The sequence below is a fragment of the Strix aluco genome, chromosome 2 (assembly GCF_031877795.1).
Source record: "Strix aluco isolate bStrAlu1 chromosome 2, bStrAlu1.hap1, whole genome shotgun sequence".
Classification (NCBI taxonomy): Eukaryota; Metazoa; Chordata; class Aves; order Strigiformes; family Strigidae; genus Strix; species Strix aluco.
The window spans coordinates 26,513,957-26,535,943 of record NC_133932.1 but is presented as its reverse complement, the minus strand read 5'-3'; the positions used below and the strand labels follow the sequence as shown (position 1 = coordinate 26,535,943).

Genomic DNA, 21,987 nt, shown 5'->3' with positions numbered 1-21,987 from the left:
ATAGTAAATTAATTCTGTAATTAGAAGGGGAAAACAGAACACAGGTTATTGATATTTAATTAATACTGATGCTCAAGGCTTTTGTGATACCTTGGATTGTACAGATACAAAGACACTAAGGTAAAAAGTGTTGGAGTGTAAAATTTAGTAAGTTTGAAAACCGATGCATTTAAAGGAAGCCATTTATTTTTAAAATGGCTTACCAAAACTTACTTACCTCTCTGAATCCATGACTGTATGTAACCTGTGGGCTATAGTTAATACTGTGCAGTTGTGAAACTCTCTCTTAATGGTGGACTGCACCAGGTTATCTGTTTCCATGTCAACAGAAGCTGTCGCCTCATCTAGGACCAGGATTTTTGTCTTTCGTAGCAAAGCACGGGCCAGACAGACCAGCTGTCTCTGCCCAACACTGTTAAAAATACATTTGAGAAGGTCAGGTCAGGCACATTGAGGAAGGGGAGAACAATATAAAGCTGTGATTACTGTGGAGCCTGTCTGTCCTATCGTTCTTAACACCACGTTATACTTCTGAAAAGACTAGTGAAATATGTTCACGTTGTTTTGGAAGTTTTGATTTCTTCTTGCTCAGCATACCAATAGGTATGACTCAAACACCTGTGGCTGAACTTTGTAGTGTAAACCTAGTCTTGCCTTCAGTTTCTATATTCACATTATAATGGGGACTCTGAATAAACCAGATTGAATGCTAAACCAATTTTTATAATGTTCAGTGTAAAAGTCTAGATACTCCTGTATGTAAGCTGCCTTCTAGAAACTGCCTCTTGAAAATGGTCTGTCAAAAAACTTCAAGCTGATATTCAGTACATTCCATTGAAAACCTGCCCCTCTGCTGCCAAAAGCTTCAGTATTTGTCTCCTAGATCTTAGAGTCCTTTTATTTCAGGTGTCACCCTCCTTACATAACTATGGGTTAATGTTTTATAAGAAAAAATTTAGTTGCTTTGCCTAAGCAAATAAAGCAAAGGAATAAGCTCTCTGCAGTTTTGCCTTCTTTCCAGGTTTGGTGGGGTTTGTTGGGTTTGTTTTTTCTTTTTTTTTTTTTTTTCTTTGTTCCGTTTCATCAGGCTTTTAAAAATTTAAATAAATGAGCACTTTTCTATCCAAATCTAATTATGTGGTGCATGAGCTGTCCCCCACCTCTGACTCCTTTACACCTATTCATATACTTTAGCTGAAAACAGTCTTCTTCCTTGGTTTCCCATACAGCACAGGCCATAGGACTTTACACAGTTGTGACCACTTGGCCACCTCAAAGAAACTTGTACTACCAGAATATATCTACATAGAATGATGAGAGAAGTGTCATTTTTATACTGATGCTTTCTGAAGGAAATTCTCTGGAAAGAACACATAGTTTTACAGTACCAGAAAGTAACTGCAATAGCACTTTCTTGTTTATGTACCTGAGATTTTCACCACCTTCTGAAATCTCATGAAGGAGCTTCTTTGGGAGCGACTGGACAAAATCCTTTAAGTCACACAGTTCCAGTACCTCCCACAGTTCAAGATCAGAGTGTTTTCCAAGGGGATCCAAATTTGACTGCAGTGTCCCAGAAAACAAAATGGGGTCCTAAATAACAGCAGAATGTGAGCGCACAATTCCAACACAAACTCAAAGCAGTCTGCCATATATTCTTACATTAACATAGGGAACTGGGACAAATAATTTTGGAAATGAAGGTTTTCAAGGGAAATTGTAACATTTTGAAGCTGGTGAATGAAAAGACAAAAATCACGTGGGATCTCAGTGTGCTCAGGTCTTCATTAAGGTGAAATATGCATTCTCTGTGCTATTGGTTCTGTGGCTGACTAAAGACCTGCCCAGCACCTGGCAACTGCAACAACATATGAATTATTACTAGTGTCAGGTTTGTGAAGCACTGGATACTACATTCCTGAGCACTGTTAAGAAAAATTAGAAGGCTATAAGTCAAATATTCTTAATGTCCTATAGGAATGGTGACATATTCAGCAATAAGAACAAAAGCAATTATTGCATAAATGAGTATCACTAGCTTTTGTGCACTGAATACAGCAGGAAATGTCTAGAAAAGTACACATAGACTGGTACATGCCAGGATGCATATGGGTCACATCCAGCACTTAAAAACTGCAGAAACAAGTATTCAGTAAAGTCTAAACACTTTTTTTGGATACACAAAAAGGCCTTTTTCTTAAAAAGGCAAATTTAAGAAGTCAGTACCTGACAACATGCAACTTGACAAACCTGCACAGATTTATAAACGGAACTGATATTTTAGAGGCAGTGAACAGACACCTTGACTATGCAGTCACAGTGGCTGTGACCCAATAGGTAGACTGTAAAAGGCCAACAACATTCACTAGCAAGTTACATGCAAGCACAACAGTGACAATTTTGAGGTAGCTAGGTGACCAAAAAGGACTGTTGAAATGTTATGAGATCTCATGCATATTCTTCATTTAAACTTCATGTTATTTGCATTAGAACATTGTTAAATAATTTGAAAATCTGTACTTTAATAGGATTTTTAAAAACAGTTTGTATGAGATATAGTTGACTGATCTGAAAAAGTATGTGCACCCTGAAAGTTTTGGTATCTTGCCATGCCCTTTTTTCTGTCCCAGACTTTTATCTTCATCCAGCTCCATTCTCCCAACCTACTGAGTTCAACACTCCTGACTCCACCTACTCTCTACAAGCTCCAGTCTCCATTTTTCCATCCTTCCAGTTCTAGTTTCCTTGACTGATGCCAGCTTGTTAGTTCGCTGAACTTTCCTGTACCTCTCTCAATTTAGTTGCCTTGATGTGGATCCAATATACTCCACCCACAGTAAATCAGACCTTCAACTGCAGTTGAGAAAATACTGTGTAATTTACAACTGTCAGATGTTGTGCAGATTCGTAGACTATTAACTGCTTAAAACAAGATAAATGTTAAAACCAAGCATGTATGAATTGTGTTTTGAAGTCCTGCAGCATAACCAAATTTGGTTTAGTATTGTCATTTCTGACCCAAAAGTTATATCAAAAACTGTAAATTTATCATTCCCCTGAGCAAATATATTTCTCAAAGGTAAAGCAGCCAAGGATTTGAAGGAATATATACTTTTTTTTTTTTTCTATTCAGTTCATTCTTGGAAAGACCCAAGCTATTTTGGTTTAAATATTAGTCTCGTCTCCATGCAGTCTACGGTAGACACACAGAGGAAATATTACCAGAGTTCAAGTTCCAGAAAAGCTAAGGAAAAAAAATAGACCTTCCTCTGGAAAGTGTCAGAAGAACTTTTTATAAGTGATGTTAACATCACCCATGCACAAAAATTGTTTTATGAATGGCATTCAGGGAACACACAAGTCTTCAGGTGACCATTACATTTGCGTTCTAGGTTTTACTTTATACTAGAGCATTTCCGTGTAAATCAGTTTACCAACATGAACACAATCCTAATGATATGTGAACAAATCTTGAGTCTCCTGCCCTGTTCTGAAATAAGCAGGGACAGCTTTACATGACACACCATAGCAGATTAATTTAAATACATATTACATGATTTGTGTATACATCACTTTATTCCCTACATTCTTCAGACATAATTAGAGTTGTTTTAAAATATTTTTGCCTTCAGGTGGGACTTGAAAACACCATATGTAGCTATACACATACAGATTCTGGAGAACATGAGTTATTCTAGCTAAGACTGTTAAACTAAACTTGGCATAATAAAACCTAATATCATACTTGTGGTCTCCCTGTTTTGAGGCTTCTTCCATATAACTGCCAACATGTGGTTGTGACATTTTTCAGGATAGCATTATGCCAGCAGTACTGAAGATTACTGTCTAATCAAATAGCTAAGATTCTAAAAAATTCAATTCTAAAACTTGATAGGCCATAACAGAGCCTGTTTTCAAAGATCAGTAAAATTCTATTGGAGTTTTATGCCTCTGTCTCTTGGCAGCCTGTGGACTTTGGGGCTATAATTTCTCAAAAAAAAAGTCTTGTGTTAGTCAAAAAAAATAGTTATCTCTAAAACACATCTCACCTGTGGAATAATGTTAAGATTTCCACGTAGGTCATGGAGTCCGATAGTTGATATATCAATTCCATCGATAATTATTTTGCCTTCAGATCCCTCTAGAACTCTGAACAAGCAATTTGTGAGTGTTGATTTACCAGCTCCTGTTCTTCCAACAATTCCAACCTGAAACAGAAAGTTTTCTGGTAAAGACTGTAACTTTCCATGCTACACATTCTATATGAAAAATGATTAGTGAATTCAGTTTCAACTTTCAGTTCAAAAGTTCAGTTTCTTTCACTAACATGCAATCCCATAGGTGGATAAAACTGTTTAAAACTCAATTTTGCAACAGGTGACTCAATCACAGCTCTCCCTCAGGAGCTGTATGGCCTATGCCTGGTTCAGGGGGAATCCTTTCCATTTCCCTTCCCTTTTGTGCAGCACTCCTCAGCTCAGACCAATGACTCTAACCTAGGTCTCATTTGCTGTTCCTTGATATCAAACCCAAAGTTGATTAGCACTAACCTGGCAGCGTATTTCCTACAGAAATATTCAGCACAGTGTCCAAGAGGCTTAATTTCAAGTTTTGAACTTCCTTAAAACTGCCAAATTCATAAAACATTATCTTGATTTCTTACAGAGATAAGAATTTCTACACAGCAAGAGAAAATACTTTTCCTTTACTCATTTGCCTTTTCTTTAATGTCTTATCCACTTAACATCTTCCCTGTTCAACATTATCTGGCTCTATCTAGTATTGGAGTCTCCTCATATGAAATCTTTTTGAAGTAGAAAGTTGGGAAACAGAATTTTATACCTCTGATTTATTTCTTATTATATACAGTACCTTCTCTTTGCTCTGTGTCTGAAAAGAGACATCATTCAGGGCTAAACCAAGATCCTTCCCGTACTGAGCCTTGTAGTTAACAAACTCTATTATTCCTTTATCGGGCCACCCCGCTGGTGGTCTTTTTGGCATTATCCACGGTTCCTGGAATTAAAACCATTGGTATTAAAGTATATGACAGTAAAAGTGTTACAAGTTAATAAAAACATTAGGAAAATTATATATATCTTCAAAATCCCATCAGGTTTAGGAAAATTCCAATGCAATATAAGGGGAAGAGAACCTACCATTCCAACTGGGTTTTTTAGGGGTTTTGGTCTGTGGGTTTTTTTAACAACATCTTATACACTGATTTAAAAAAGTAAACTCAGTTTAACTGGGTAGTTGCTAATAGTCTCGTACCTGTTCCATCAATTGACAGGACCAGAATTTAATCTGATGCCTAACCTCCCAGATATTTAAAATACATATTTTATGAGAAACATTTTGCTTTAAGGAGTAGGAGAGAACAGAAAGATGTGAACAAAAGTTAAGAAACATAAACATGGTGGAAGGGTAAAAGAGAATGAAGAAGTGGAAGTTAGTCTTGTTTCCGAGACAGACCACGGCTCATATGCCTCCGTCCTTGACATGGGCACTACTTTCAGAAAAGCACATAATCAAGGCAAACTGGTTTGAAACAAATGTCTCTCCAGACATGAGGTGAGTAACAGTCAGGGGTCTGACAGACCTCTCCTTCTCTCTTCTGCTCTTAAAATGTTCCTCTTAGTTGCACATAGCATGAAGAGTTCACCTGTAGCTTCATCAGTCTTACTACAAAATCTTTTGCTATGAAGGATGCCAAGAAATTTACTGGTTAAAATAGGAACAAAACTGCATGACTATAAATGTAATGAAGAAGCTACATTTTATTCTCAATGTAAAAAAAAAAAAAAAAAAAAGGTATTTAATAACAAATTAAAACCTGCTATTACCACTCACCAGTATTAAAGTCAATCTAAGGTAGTCATTTTCTATGCACATAAATTAAATATTTAAGAAAAATGCTCACCTCTTTATCCATCTTTGCATATTCACAAACTCTTTCAATTGAAACTGCATTGGTCTCAATTTCACATGCTTTACGCACCCAAAAATTTAGACTCTGAATTATCTGGGGAAATAGTTGCATTGTAAAACGTAAAAAATTGACTCTACTAGAATACAGCATACCAATTTCAAAACTTACCCTGAATTTAATCATCTCATAAGCTGGATCTTTAATCACAGAAGCGAAAAAGTGTACAGAAAATGATGGCACACCAAATGAACTATCACTTAGAAAATCACTGATCTCAGCGTTCCTCTGAGCACTTCTTGTCTGCTTTCAGACTGCTCAATGGCTATTGTAATTTTCACTAACATAACATCTCCCGAAATCTGAAACTACTTCAGGATCAACAGAAAGTGTACAGTAATTGTATGACATGCTGAAAGGAAAAACATATATGGCTCATATTGCTGGTACATTATTGCATGATTACCTAGGTAAAGTAAGCTAGCAATACAGAACAGAGAATTTGTAATGGAGATTTGGTCTACCATGTCTGCCAAATTTGTCATCTTCAAGCACTGGGAATGTTTCTGCAGACAGAATTGGTATCACTTCCATGGTTACATATTCCCACTTCTATAGGAAAAAAGTCAGCCAAAAGAATTCTTAGAATCAACCTTTCTGAGATGCTGTGTGTAACTAAATAAAGAATGGTGTCAATTTGACATCAGATGAAGGTGAAAAACTGTGCAGCACCTTTGAATGTCATCACCAACAAGTATATGATGATATAAAGGAGATTGTTCAATCTCTGAATAATAGAAAATGGAACTCTTGTGAGTTGAGGGTGCTGTGGATATGCCATAACAGGTAATTATCTATTGATTTTTTTGTATTTTTATTCATCAGTATCTGTCAGCTGTGTTTCTGAAGCACTTACCACAGTGAGAATCTGAACACCAGTAGACTCCTAAGTGTCACAAGATTAAAGGAACTTTGATTCTTAGTTTGTTTATAGGTGATACTTAAGATTTATTTCAACTAGCAGCTTATCAATATAGTTTACCTTACTTCAAGACACATTTCAAATGTGGCTCTCACATATTACTTCTACAAGGACAATGCCAAAGTGAATGATTTTACCAAACTTTTACATAAACATTCCTACATAACATTCAGTAAGTGAACAAGAACAAGAAATCAAATATGAAGTATAGTTGTACACAACTAGGCTTCTAATTTGGTTTAACAAAACATTTGAAAATTAACCATACCTAGTTTAATTAACTTAACTTTTAAGTATGTTTTAATAATTATTAATCTAAATTTAGAAGTGGAAAATAATTAATGTGAAGCTTCCCAAAATTAATGGAATTCAAAGGAAAACTGTTCTGCCCATGGGATTGAGTTTTGTTGGTGCCACCGTGTATATTCACCTGCTCAACTTCATTGTATGTATCTTTCTCTTTTCATACGCAATGTGGTAGCAGCAAAAAATTTATACCATTACTTACATTTAGAGCATAGGATATCGATAAACCCACTGTAGAAGAACTCACTGTATTTCCAGCCAGTACTACAAACAGCGCAGCAAAGAACACCATTAAATTTCCCAGAAACTCAAGTCTGACAGATAGCCATCTGTAGTAAATCAAGGCAAAGAAAAAAGTGAATTACCTACAAAATTTTTTATAGTAGAGTGAATATATTGCTAATATATTTTTGCTAGTAATTGCAATTTACCCACTTTACAAAAGAGATAAGTACTATAATTCCCATTTTACAGATGGACAGGGGAGGGAATATGATATATCTAGAACTGGTAGCATTGCTAAAAACAAAATGCAGGTCTCTCAACTCCCGGCTACGGCTCCCTTCACTCCTCATACTGCTTTCCTACTTTTCATGTCTGGAAAAGATTCAGGCATACGACTGCAAACCAGAACTGAAAATCTTCTCCTTACTAATCTCTACCTGTAACTGAACTGAATCATGAAGGAAGGAGAGGAAATGGACTTACATCCTTAAACCCAAGATTCCACTCTCAAGACCTACCTGGTGCGTGTAGGTACAGACACGAGGTTACTTCCACATGAACTACTGAAATATAAATTCAATTTGTTCATGAACTTGTAAGACGAACTGTTAGTTGAAATGTAGTACAGTCCACACTCATGACCTATGGGTAAACTTATTTTATCAGTTTGGGTTTGTTTTTTTTTTTTTAATATTCTTATCCCAGGCAGCATACGCATATTTTCTATAAACCTACTAGTTTCTGGTACATAAAGAAGAAATCATCTTAGTGCTTAATGTATGCACTCATTACAAAGAGAGGTGGATAAATTGTTCTTGTCCTTCTGTTTCTCAGTGCGTTTACTCTGACTAAAGGTAAACACTTAGTTGTGGAACTCTACAGAAGAAGGTCTCAGTCACAGATGCAGAACTGCTGTCAAGTACCTGTTTGAGATGACATTGTTGTAGAAGTAAACTAAGTTCTCATACACAACATCTTCATGTTTTCTAATGAATCTCTCTTGGTGGCCAAACGCTCGAATTGTTGATCGCCCTACAAGAGTCTCACTGAAGTGGGAGATCACAGGAGAATGCGATGCTCCTGCTAGCCGTCGAATTTGCCGTGAACTTGCTATGTAGTGTCGCTAATAAGGAAGTACAGACAAACCAGACATTTTAAGTTGCTACAGCTTCTTTTCACTGTTTGAAATATTTGCCATATTTATTTCTAGTTAGGTAACCTATTAAGTAATTCCTGTAAATTTTGAATATGAAAACGTTGGAAGAGTCTACACAGAAAAAAGCTATTAACAAACAGTATAGAAAAAAACCTCAATCTGTCTTTTGGGACACAGCAACATTGTAATGCTGACATAACTGCAATATATAACTTACTGGCAAGGTTAAAATAAGTGAACATTATTTCCAAATTCTACAGAAAATGCGCTACAAGAGGGGTGTAGCAACTAACTAAAACTTCTATGTAAACTTTCAAATTAGAATGCCCCACTTCTTTCTCAGATGAAAATCAGCCTTTATTTCTTCAATGTAATGACATCTGTATTTAAATTCCTTAGCAGAGACTGAATCCAGGCTCTCTTTTCTATCCTCTATATTCTTATTTTAAGAATCTTTTAAGGTCTTTAATGACAGACCGTGCTATGAGCATCAAGATGCAGTCATTAGTTTTTCTGCAAAATTACTTTTTGGTTTCTCAGTAGCATAACTGACACTCCAGACAAAAAATAGCACAGGTAGTTTAGGCATCATTCTACTTTACATCTGCTGTTTCAGGGTTACCCTTCCACTTTTAACTTTCACTATAATATACACCCCATTTCTTCAGGTAACTTAATCAAATTTCTTCGTGGGATCTAAACCAATATTGTATCTTCCTAAGAAAAAGGAAAATATAAAGAGAAAAACATAAGTCATTAAAAGTTCCCAAGCATTACAGTATATATTCAGGAAGTGATCTAATTTCCTTTTAAGAAGCCTGAAGATTTTTTTCTGACATCAATTTCAGATGTGTTCTGTATGTGTGTGTAAATATATATATATGTTTGGTTTTTTCACAATAACAAATAATTTGAGCCTGTATTCTTGATTGGACATTTCATCCACATACCTCTAGAAATCCTTATAAAAGCTTAATGCACTTACTTGGATAGTAAAATAAAAGTATCCCAGGGGAATAACTACCACTATGAATAGTGGTGAGGCAGATGTGATAACTAGAATGGTTCCGATAACATCTACTGTACAATTTAGCCAAGTTCGTAAGTAGTAATGGAAACGTATGTCCACCACAAATAAGTCCTGTAACAATGCACAGAAGAATCAAGATTTTGTGAGTAAATTCCACTAAAACTTTGAAAAAGCAACCTTTAAAAATGGAATCAAACTAAAATTTCTTGAATAAAAATTAGTAGGATCCCCCCAATTACATCCTAATGAAACATATTCAAATATTATTTGTCTACAAGTGAAATAGACATAATAGCTTTTAGATTACTCATGGCATGTCAGAGAACAGGCTCAGAGTGTGTGAAGTCAAAAAGAGACAGCTCTTGCCATTTTGCTGTTCAATACTATTTAGCTTACATAAAGCATATCAGACTGAAAAGGAGCCCAGGAACTCAAATACTAACTCTTGTATACTCCTGTTAATAATTCTAGAAGTGTACTGAAATATTACTAATCTCTAACTGTACCTGGTAAAGCTTTTTTAAACTCAGTTTATAATATACTGCTACCAAAGACTAAGGGCTTCAGTGAAACCTAAATCAGCTGATCTTTTAGTGTATTACACAACCATTCTTGAGTCCATCCTAGAGAAAGCAGCCATCGACAGTTACTGCGTATCTGAAGCAATTGGTAATGAATTGTAACAATCTAGTTATGGTGAGAGAGGGAAGTAAAGTCATACTAAATAACACTTGTTTGTGTATTAGAGGTTGCAATTAAAGCCAGAACACTACAAAAATAGAAAACAACATTCACTTTAAGTCTATATACCTCTGAGAATGTGAAATTAAAGTATTTATTAGTTTTGACAATAACATTTGATTCTGATATGCAATATACTATCAAAGAAAAATATAGGGTTTTTTAAAAACAGATCACCTTTAGGTCTGGTAAACTTGCTGCACTGCAGGACTGGTCTTTGAAGAATGGCCTCCTAATGATCTTGGATAGGTCCTAATGATCTTGGATAGGCTCTATACTTCTACTAATAATGTGTTTTGATGATTTTGTAAGAAAATAGCTTGAGACAGTTTTTATGCACTGAAACAGCTTTTTATTGCTAGATATTGCATTCACTTACTTAGATATTTTTAATTTTTCAACAATACTAAATGGAATGAAATCTGTAGTCACTCAAGCTTCATTTTCAAAAAATGGAAAATATGCATGAGTTTTCCCTTTACCTTTGTGAACCTATTGATGATCTGGCCAACTGGATTAGTTTCAAAATGCTGAAGAGGAAGGTGCAATACATTGTCTAACAGCTGATGATGCAATGCCCGAGAAGCAGACAGGGACCCCCTGGTGAGCACATAAGCACCACAGCAAACAAGAAGACCTTGTGAACGGATAAATTAAAAGACAGTATGAATGGCTGGGAAGGGAAAAGGAGATGGAGTTTGTTTTTGTCGCTGTTTTCTACCACAGTGAGCAACCCAACAGCACTTCATATCTTAGCTTTACAAATGTATATATTTGTATTTTGCCGATACATCTTAGTACTTCATAAGTATGTTTTTCCTGCAATTACGTCTCTCACACTAGCATGCCACCTCACATCCACAATCATTTCCTTCCTGAGATGCCAACATAACTTTATTAGGTTACACTTGGAGGTTTGAAGAATTCACAGAAGTATCATAAAATTAAATAGCGTTTTCTTGTACATGTCTGTGTATCTTTTCTCCTCTCCCAAGCTTAAACTATTATACTGTGTCGCATACAATTCAGTTTATGAAACAACCAGCATTATTTCTTTACTAATACACATTCAGGCAGATCAAACTTGGCAAATGGTGAGAAAACAGTCATAAATGCTTATACTTGCCTTGTAAGAATCCCAGAAGCCCATAGATATGAAGTTTATAGTTTTGTGATTGTTTCCATTCTGTGAAGTCACTAACTTTTGCTGTTTCTGCAGTCCAGGTGCTAAGCCATAGATTTTGTCCAATGGTTAGTGCATTTTGTCCTAAACAAGCAGCTATGGTTAGCCACATCCATCGCCAGTTGAAGGCTTGGAGGTATTTCAAAACAACTGACATTTTCATCTGAATATATAATAAAAAAGGAATATACAAAAAAAAGAGTTACTCTTAAAATCATTACCATTGTTGAAGGACCATACACATTATAGAATGGGAATTGGATACATTCAATTCAGAATAAATCTAAAGAATTTAACTAAATCTGATAACTTACGTATATAAAATCATACTGTAAAAAGGTTTCCTCTCCCACTACACTCTGCTCTTTAATGATACACAACATAGGCAGTCTTGCTTGTGACACTTTCCAGTGTCAGACTTAAAAAATCTTACGTATGTAGATTATACAAAACAAACAAACCAAACCAAAAGAAAAAAACAACCAAACAAACAAGAGTGCAATTCTTGGGCAGTTTGTATGAAGCAAATCTTACTCTATTCATTAATGGAACTAGAAACTTTAGAACTGCCACTCTGGGCTACTGGAGCCAAGGAAATTAGTGTCATCAGGAGAAAGTTCTCATCCTAGATGAGGACTAATGGGATCAAACTCAGCTAGGCCACTTGAAAGGTATGGCAGATTCTTGGATTTCATTACAGGGTCTGGAGTGAAATGAGCTCTAGTTGGCACAAACTCTTCCGTCTGTTCTGCAAACTCATTCTTTTCAAGCCCTTATTTCTACCATCTTGCTAGAAACTCATACTTTCTATCCCCCTCCACCCCCTGCCCTGTTCCTATTTTAATTAAACTATAGCTTCCCAGGAAGTTTTGACCTTCTCACACTATTTCACTTGTTCTTTTCCCTCTCCCTAGCAACTGGCAGGTTTTTTTAAAGGAGACTGCAAAAAGTGTGCTTCTAATGTAAAACAATACTGCAGCAGTATTACCATGCAAAATTTCTAGTCTCTGCTCCAGCACACAGGTATTTAAACTTCCTAAAGGTAAGACAGACAGAATATTTTTCTAACAGAGGTAAAATCTTTTTTTAATCTTCTTCTTTCTGAAATATGTAAAACAGACTGCTGGGCGTAATATGAAAACACAGCCAGCAGCAGATCATCAAAACAGAAAAATCTCAGATGACAGACTTAAAATTTGGCAAAAACCTGTAAGACTTTAATTTCAGTAATGAGATGTCAGGCAACCTTAACAAGAAACACAAAACTGCAACTGCAAAATACATTTTTATGAAAACAAATGTCAAAGTCTTTTCTATTAGTGATACTTACACCACCAGTAGCAACTTTTTCCTTAGTGTTAGTGAATATTTTCCATTGATCAAAGGAAGAACTGCAAACAAGAAACACTTTCAAATCTTCTTGTGAATCATCATACAAAGAATATATCCATTTATTCCTAAGCAAAAATGGATACTATAAAATTTTGTAGAATTTTGCTGTGGAGACACGAACTGTCCTCAGCTGTTCTATTTTTGTTGTTAAAAGTAACATTATGGTCAGAAGACAACACTAGGTATGGCCTTTTCCCTTCTTGTATAATTATGTGTAGACAAAAACTGAGCTTGTCCTGCGTAGGCATCAGCTAGAGATGTAAGACTGTCCTTTTCTGAGGCATGTAAGTGTGGGGCAACTTGGGTCTCACCCTCGTCCAGGCCCAGGATTAGGGCTTACTATTTGACACATCCAATTCTACTACTTCAGGACCAGGGTGGTTAAGCTTAAATGTCCTGCATTGTCTGAACTTGCTAGTTGAGTCTCTTCTACTTCATCTTTGCACTATCTTCTACCACTGCAAATACACTGCTACAGTGCTTTATAAATTAATCTAGAAGGTCATTCAACTATCTGAAAACCCAGAAGTTTTCTTAGAGGTGCAAAAAGACAAATCAATGTTACAGGGGAAGAACAAAGAGCATAAACAATTTGTTAATACACCAAGCAGTCAAATTGCTGCTTGGGAATTGTGGGTGCATTCACATCAGTGACTTCAGTTGGTCTTCTGAAAGTCCCTCATTCCTGCTAAATGTACTTTGTTTCACACAATGAAGCAGCCCATGAACTGGACCTCTTGAACTCATGCAGCACATTAACCTGATTTCTTTTGTATAAAGTGAAACCAGAAGATGAGCTGCAGATACACGTTCTCCAGCCAACTGCTAATGGGCACTCAGGCTTAACCCATGCGTACACAGTGAAACATAGTGGCACAGCCTTCAGCACTTAGGGTTGTTCTAGAATGGTATTAATTAAGCAATGGCTACTTTTTTTTTTTTTTTTTTTTAATACTTACTCTTTATGTTTCAGCAGTTCTCTTTGTTGCAGACTCCTACCCAGTTGGCCCTCTTCTTTTGAAGAACTCACTATAAGGGAAGAAAAATAGAAAAATCTTTTCAATATATACCATGAGTTGACAGATACAGCACAGGAAGCTAGAAATAAAAAACAGGGACAAAATGATGAACGGGGATGATTTAACCTACGAATTCCTTAAGTTCACCTAGTCTTGGGATAGCTACTACACAAGACAGACACATTTATGACCAAATGCTAGAACTGTGACAGCAAGTAAATCTCCCCCATGAGCCTCGAGTCTCTTTGGAATTCCATTCTTGCTTAGTAAATTCCTGCTTAGAGTATTAGTATCCCTGCAAATATTAACATTAGCGTTTATGTCAAAGTATTCTTGCATCATGGCTGGAAAACCAAACTTGCTGTTGTTCGTGTGTTAACAAAAGGAGTCAACACTTTTTTCTTCCAGGAATGGATTTTTTTCTTCTTTGTCATATTTGATGTTATTTTTGTCAGCAGACCTGTTAAGACAAAAATATGTTTTCTACATACATCCACCCTGCGGAAGGTACCTCTGCCATATAATTTAGTATCATGACACCCTGCATACTGTTTCTTCTTATTACTTTGGTTCCCCTTCATGAATAATACATGTTTCCTTACAAGGTTACCTCACACTTTAATCCCAACACAGCTAACTCAAGACTGCCCACTGTGGCCTTCTGAACATTTGCTGTTCTGTCTTTCCATTCCTCCCTGTCAAACCCCAGCAAATATTTGAGAGCGCTGGCTCCAGTATAGGGCCTGAATTAGTAAACCCACCAGACTGCATTGTACTTACTACAGGCTCAATTTAGAGTTGCTAAGTTAACTGCAAACCAGCATTATAAACATCTACAGTCACTTGTCTGTTATAGGACTCTTCTGTGTCATGTGGAGATTTCTTCTCTCAAAATGAAATAACCACAATTAATCTCCTCCTGAAGTACATGATGAAAATAGGTCAAACAGACTGCATTGTCAATGTACCTATTTCTTTCACACAACTCTATAAAGAGCACACATTGAACAACTCAGGTACAGAAGTAAGTTGAGTCCTAATCCATGTGAATGATTTGTAAGTATGCTGTTTCAAGGTACTGTGCCGTATTTGTTTGTTTATGCTGTCTACTTGTTGGCTGGAAGTATTTCATGAGAGTACTAAAAGTTTCCTTTATTTTTTTCTCCTACAAATGGACCATATTCTCCTATTCGTGCTGTGCTCCAAGATTACAGCAGCCTAAGTTAATGGAAATGGGAAGCATCCAATATAAAACAGGACATAATTGTTGACACTACAATATTAATTTGAAATGTCCATAAATTATTTATTGAGTGATAAATCCTTAGCAGAATCAGGTAACTTTTACCCAGTAATTAATACAGCAGCTGCGCAAGACAGATTTATCATAAATTTATTAGTTGAAAGAGTAAACCATATGATCTCAAGACACTAACGTCTGAATTTTTTTCAGTTTATAACCTATAATTCCATACCAAAATGTAGATAGGAATGCTATACATTTTTCAGTAATTATTCTATTCATTTCCAGGAAGGAGAGGAGGAATATTCTGAGAAGCTTGAATGAAAAGAAAAAATACTGAGCAAACACAATATACAAATTTTCTCACCTTCCATTTGGGTTGTCTCTTTACTTGTATGCTCTGCACCGAAGACTTGAATAAGCTCAGCAAAATTAGCTCTCTTTGAAATGAGTTCTTGGTATGTCCCCATTTGACTTATTCTGCCCTCTTCCATTACTATTATAAAATCAGTGTGAGGCAGGAGCGTTAGGTTATGGGTCACTAATATACGAGTCTGAAACACAATGTTTTCCATATAAATACAAAGTGTATATTAAAATTAGACATTACATTATGATAGCTGAAATGGTGTAATGGAATTTTTCTGGGATTTTGCTCATTTATTTGTCTACTTTATTATTACTATTATTGTTGTTACTTTACTACATTACTCTTTAAATTGCTGATTATAATGTCAAACTTTATGCTTACAGCTACTTGTACTCACCTGTTTCTTAATGTGCATCTTCTGCTTAGGAATGGTTTAGATCAGGTTGTAAAGAGATGAGGCAGATACTACATCTTTTAATATACTACATGTAGTTTGATAGTCTCAATATTAAAACCTGCTTACAAGTCTATCATTAGTAGAGTTCTTGCTTCTGCCAGATACTCATAACCCATGGAGCAGGTAAATTAAGAAAAGGGAGAAGGGAGAGAGGGAAAGTGAAAGACATTTACTTCATAATAATGTATTCATAATTGTAAGTATTTCATAGTAATACATGTGTTTTGCAGTCACTGGCCAGCAGGAATAATCTGTACTAATTCATAACACTGAGGAGAGATTTTTTACAAGCTATCTTACCTTCCCACATGAACAGTTTTTTAAATGGTAGAATCTATTCTTTCTGATTCCACTCTCCCCATGGAATTTCTTTGTTCAACAAGAAGCCTTTCTTTCTATAACTTATACTGGCTATTTACTGCAGTGAGGCATCAACAAGGAGCTTCAACAAGGCCAAGTGCCAGGTCCTGCACTTGGGCCACAACAACCCCATGCATCGCTACAGACTTGGGGAGGTGTGGCTGGAGAGCTGTCTGGAAGAAAAGGATCTGGGGGTTCTAATTGACAAACAGCTGAACATGAGCCAGCAGTGTGCCCAGGTGGCCAAGAAAGCCAACGACATCCTGGCTTGTATTAGAAAGAGTGTGACCAGCAGAAGTAGGGAGGTGATAGTCCCCCTGTACTCTGCACTGGTGAGGCCACACCTGGAGTATTGTGTCCAGTTTTGGGCACCTCAATACGAGAGGGATATCGAGGTGCTGGAGCGAGTGCAGAGGAGGGCAACGAAGCTGGTGAAGGGCCTGGAGAACAAATCCTATGAGGAGAGATTGAGGGAGCTGGGACTGTTCAGTTTGAGGAAGAGAAGGCTGAGGGGAGACCTCATCACTCTCTACACCTACCTGAAAGGACATCATAGAGAGGTTGGTGCTGGTGTCTTCTCACAGGTGATTAGTGACAGAACAAGAGGGAATGGCTTTAAACTGCAACAGGGGAGGTTTACACTGGACATTAGGAAAAAATTTTTCACAGAAAGAGTGGTCAGACAGTGGAATAGGCTGCCCAGGGAGGTGGTGGAGTCACCATCCCTGGATGTGTTTAAGGGTCGTTAAGATAAGATGTTGGGGGATATGGTGTGGGGGAGAACTTTGTAGAGTAGGGCTGATGGTTGGACTCGATGATCCCAAGGGTCTTTTCCAACCTGAATGATTCTATGACCAAGAGTGACTACAAAAGGCTCTACTCTGCCTTCTATATGCAGATCACAGCACTCCTCAAACTGCTAGTAAGGAAGAAATAAGTAAATATTATATGAATCTTTCAGACTCCCAGGTCAGGCCAGCTCTCAATCTTTTCTTTTGGTCTGTGCTATGTCTACCCAGTAGGCTTTGAATTGGCACAATCAGTTGTGCTTTTTATTTAGCCTCTTTATTCAGAATAATTTTCATCAACACACTAGGTAAGAGATGAGCTTTTGCAGAATGACTTGACTTTTACTGTGTCTGTTGTATTGTACAAAGTAGCTGAAAACTGAAAAGGAAGCCGCCCTACTTTACCTTGGTTTTTAGGAGACTGGAAGGGCCAATTAGCTTCTCAAAAAGATGTTTCCCAACATGTACATCTACAGCAGACAGGGGGTCATCCAGAAGATACAAGTCAGCATTGCTGTACACAGCTCTAGCGAGACTCACTCTCTGCTTCTGCCCTCCACTGATATTGACACCCTAAGAAAAGAAAGCCAAAAAAATCCACATTTAAATATGAAATACTAAAGATGACCAGTGTATCACACTCAGTCTCATCATTATTTTTTCAGGTAATCAAAGTGAATTTTATTCTAGATATGAAAATAGAAAGGTAACATTTGGATTTTCAAGTAATTAGAGCAAAGTTTGGGGTCTGTTGATTAAATCCCCAATTCAAATGGGCAAATGTAAGGTACTCTGGAAAATTAAAAAATAACTTTTATTTATAGTCATACAGGTGTTTTTACAGTATAGAGGAAACCCCTGGTGAACAGGGCAGGGCTTACTCAAACTTCTGTATAGAAAAGAGCCATTTTAAAAATTAGTAAGAGTTCAGAGCTTGAACAGAAGTTGAGGTCAAATTAAGCAAGCTAAGTAAGGAGATGGGCTAGATGTACTTGGCTGAGCACTGATTACTCAGAGTAAATTATCAAATAGATAATATATAAAAACATAAAAGCCATAACTTAACTTATTGCATCATTACTGACATCTCAGATTCTCACCCGTTCTCCAATCTCTGTTTGGTCTCCATTCGGTAACTGTTCCAAATCTGGCAGTAAAGCACAACACTCTAAAACAAGTTCATAGTATGGCCTATTTAGATTTGCACCGAAGAGAATATTTTCCTGTAAACTGTCATTTTGAATCCAAGCCTGCTGAGAAACATATGCCACTGAACCCTAAAATGAATTAGAAACATGTTCTTTACTTGGGCTTCCTCAATATAGAAAATGGCATTTAAAAGTACATTTTAAATTCCAGGTTTACCTCAAAGTAACCAGTAATTACTTCCAAAACTTGAGCATTATTAAACTCTTCAAATTTTGACTAAGTCAGGTAATAAAAACAATCTGTTGAATATTCCTGTATAACAGCTTACTGATAATTATTATAAGAGCACATACTTTGAATAAAACTGACAGAGCTGGGATTGAGCAAAATCTTTCAGGGAAAGATCTGAGTGACAGACACCCATTGTAAGATTTATATGCAGCAAAATGGGTCTGTATTAGGTATATATCAAAATACAGTTTGATTGTTTGTATTTTTACATAACACGCCATGGAATGTGTCAGCCATTAGAAATTAAGGTTACAGGATAGGAATAATAACTGGAAATGCTCCTAGATCTTTTCTTACATTAAGCTACAGGCCCTGTGAAAATCTATTAATTTTACAACAAATTGATAGTATAGGTACACTTGTTGGGTATATGTCTTCCTTATTAGATTCTACACAGCCAGTCTTTTTCCCATTAACTACTACTCTCAGGTTTGGAACACCTCAACTTGATATTCTTCCCCCACCCCTCAACAGTGACAGGATACTGTACTAGATTTCCACAGGAGTGGATTCTTGTTCAACACTTATTTTCAAGGCTGAGACACTTTTTTAATGTTGCCACATCCCCTTGCAACCAGATTAACCAATACTGTGCTTACCCATTGATATTTATTGGCTCAAGCACTGTAGTCTGCCATCAGAGGTTAACTTCCACCATATCTATAACCTATAGAAAACTTCCCTAAACTCTATTCTGTGATAGGGACTTTCGTTGCTCTCTGTAACTACAAGTTAAGCTACAGGGTTTCCTATCACTAGGAGAGCCAGCACCTTAATTTCATCTCTGCCTAAAGTTTAACTTTTCCCTCTATTTCCATATCCTGTATCTTCTCTACACATAAGCCATTGCAAGAAAGATGATCATCTTCTACAACAGTTTATAACTGCTCCAAGTGGATCATGTTTGTACAGCTGTTTCAAAACAGCAACCGTTAGATGATTAGGCTCAATATATGACTTAAACACTCATGATTTTTGCACTGTATCATATAGATTATAAAAAAATGAAAATAGCTTCGCAATCACTTAGATTGAAAACAAAGACAAATTGTTACACTGTTAACAAAGTATTAAAAATCACTGTGTTACTTTGAAGATTTAAGAAGCTGGAGCTACCCTTGACAGTATTTCCACAACTATTGTTGAGAAGGAAAAATTGTACTTTCAGAAGCAGTTCTACTTAATTTAGGTATTGTGGAGTGGGCAGGGCAGGGGGACACAGACAGACAATCTTACTCTTCTCTGAACTGTTCCTTCAAGTTTCTCCATTTCTCCAAGAACAGCTGAAAGAAAAGATGACTTTCCAGATCCAACCTGTCCCACAACAGCAACTAAAGAGCCTTCAGGAATGCTGACACTCAAGCTGGAAATATTGAGGAAGACAAATGAGTTATCCTCTTTGTAAATACTCCATCGTGTATGGGTTGTGGTCACTCTATTTTACCCTCAGAACAATGAGAAATTAGTACTTGAGTTTGCATGTCTTTTGGCTATGCACCGTTCAGAAACTTGCAATAATGACTTTAAGAATAAATTTATCTGCCTGCAAGTTAAGAGGTTATGTTTTTATCTGGTCACAACAAAATGAAACAGGAGACAATCTAACCAATAAGTGGTGTTATCGTATTGTTCTCAGGCCTGGGGTTCACATTCCATCTTACTCTGACAATCAACTGTTAGACTTCTTATGTAGCATCAACTGTGGCCAATGTCTGATCCTTCTTAAGGAAAAAAATAGCTGTTTGGATAAATAAAAGCTGTCTCTCATAATCTGTATATTTTGCTGTCAAAACAACTACAATATGTACTCATAAACTTTAGCATACAAGGACAGCCATTTGCTGTATCTGTACCCTATGCTATCTGGATCTAATGTGTTCTGATCTGAAAGCCCTATGCTAAGATAAGCACAGTCCGTTCAGACTGGAGCTGGGAGCACAAATGAAGTAAAGACTGTACCCAGAGACTGTACCAGACTTTAATGAAGCCTGTACATGATGCTGAAGGCAGCTCATGCCTGGATACTATATTGCAGGCTATGGTGGCTGAGATGTGGATGCTCAATGGCGTGTTATATACTCCACAGCCCTGAGAGGAATAGGGTAAACAGCATGGTGAGAGGGTTACACCAGGTGGGTTGTAACCTCTTCAGCTGCCTTAGTAAAATTTAACAGCTGTATAGAGCTTATCAAACAGGTTCTTCATTCCACTTACAAGCTCGGTTACTCCATTTCCTTAGTAACCCTCCAATGTGTTCATTGCATAGCAGTTTATGCATAGCTGAATTTACACCTAAGAAATACCTTGTTAAGGAATGACAAACAAAAAGAGGGGTGTTTTCAGGCAAGAGACCACCGTGAGAAAAGCAAACTTTTTGTTTGTTTGTTCTTTCCAAAGGAAGCCACAGCCCAATTTTAAGATCAGTATTCAATGCAAGGCTGCATAAACTACCTTAGCTTACTCGTGGGCAATATAAAATGCTGCACTGACAAAAGAGCATCTTGTTAGTTAATGCTTCCCAAAATGCAATTCAGGAAAAATTGATATTGCAGTTAAACCTTGTGCAAAATGAGGGGAGAGGTGGTAGGAAAGAAGGAATGAAGAAGGAATGAAGAAGGAATGAAGAAGGAATGAAGAAGGAATGAAGAAGGAATGAAGAGCACTGGCTTCCCATAGCACTTATACAGTGCTGTCTCGAGGAACACGCACTCCTGTGTGGTTCCTTGTCAGAAAGAGAAAGTCAGATTTGACTTTCCAGAGCACACCAATCACATAGGATATTCTGGAAACAATAATTTATGTTCTTTTTAGTATGTAACATCATGAACTAGTCTGTATCAGAATACATTAAACCTGAACAATATCTCTACAGATACCACATTTTGCCAAAGGAGCTTGTAAAAAAAAAATTAAGAAATATCTTACTTTTTTAAAACTGGCAGGCCATTTTTTTCCCAGCGTAAAGAAGCACCAATAAACCCAACAGCGTGATCTGTTGCAATAAAGAAAAAAGAGCAAAGAGTTGCTAATCCATCCCCTCAGTTGAGTTTCTTAATGATCATTCATATAAACTCATGACCAATTAAAAATTAATAACTCTGCTTACTTCCACTGTAGTTTGTATTGACATCCTCAGGGTTAAGATCCTCGGCACACAGAAAATCCTCTAAACGACTCAGAGAAACCTTGGTCTGCAAGATGAACATATACATATAACATGTATAACATGTCTGTGCTCCCTAAATTTTAAAATAATATTTTAAAAGTTCTAGATAATATGGAAGGACATATTCCATGTCTTATTTGAAGATAGACAAAAAAGGTGTTTACCTATTTAAAAATTATTTTCCTTAAAGTACTAAACAA

At 36.6% G+C, this 21,987-nt stretch overlaps 1 protein-coding gene across 1 annotated transcript in view; it reads right to left on the bottom strand.

The window, feature by feature from the left end:
* LOC141918726 (multidrug resistance-associated protein 1-like) overlaps positions 1–21,987 on the bottom strand; it is a 42,760-nt gene that overhangs the window by 732 nt on the left and 20,041 nt on the right. Inside the window, exons 10-27 of the mRNA XM_074813598.1 lie at positions 21,728–21,812; positions 21,547–21,613; positions 19,858–19,984; positions 18,282–18,458; positions 17,587–17,754; positions 15,574–15,760; positions 13,904–13,973; positions 12,883–12,943; positions 11,496–11,715; positions 10,852–11,006; positions 9,584–9,739; positions 8,366–8,565; positions 7,420–7,546; positions 5,924–6,025; positions 4,873–5,016; positions 4,050–4,208; positions 1,427–1,593; positions 218–412 (exon numbers count right to left, since the gene is read on the bottom strand). Of these exons, the coding sequence (XP_074669699.1) occupies positions 218–412; positions 1,427–1,593; positions 4,050–4,208; positions 4,873–5,016; positions 5,924–6,025; positions 7,420–7,546; positions 8,366–8,565; positions 9,584–9,739; positions 10,852–11,006; positions 11,496–11,715; positions 12,883–12,943; positions 13,904–13,973; positions 15,574–15,760; positions 17,587–17,754; positions 18,282–18,458; positions 19,858–19,984; positions 21,547–21,613; positions 21,728–21,812 (2,567 nt within the window). The remainder of the gene's footprint in view (positions 1–217; positions 413–1,426; positions 1,594–4,049; positions 4,209–4,872; positions 5,017–5,923; positions 6,026–7,419; positions 7,547–8,365; positions 8,566–9,583; positions 9,740–10,851; positions 11,007–11,495; positions 11,716–12,882; positions 12,944–13,903; positions 13,974–15,573; positions 15,761–17,586; positions 17,755–18,281; positions 18,459–19,857; positions 19,985–21,546; positions 21,614–21,727; positions 21,813–21,987) is intronic.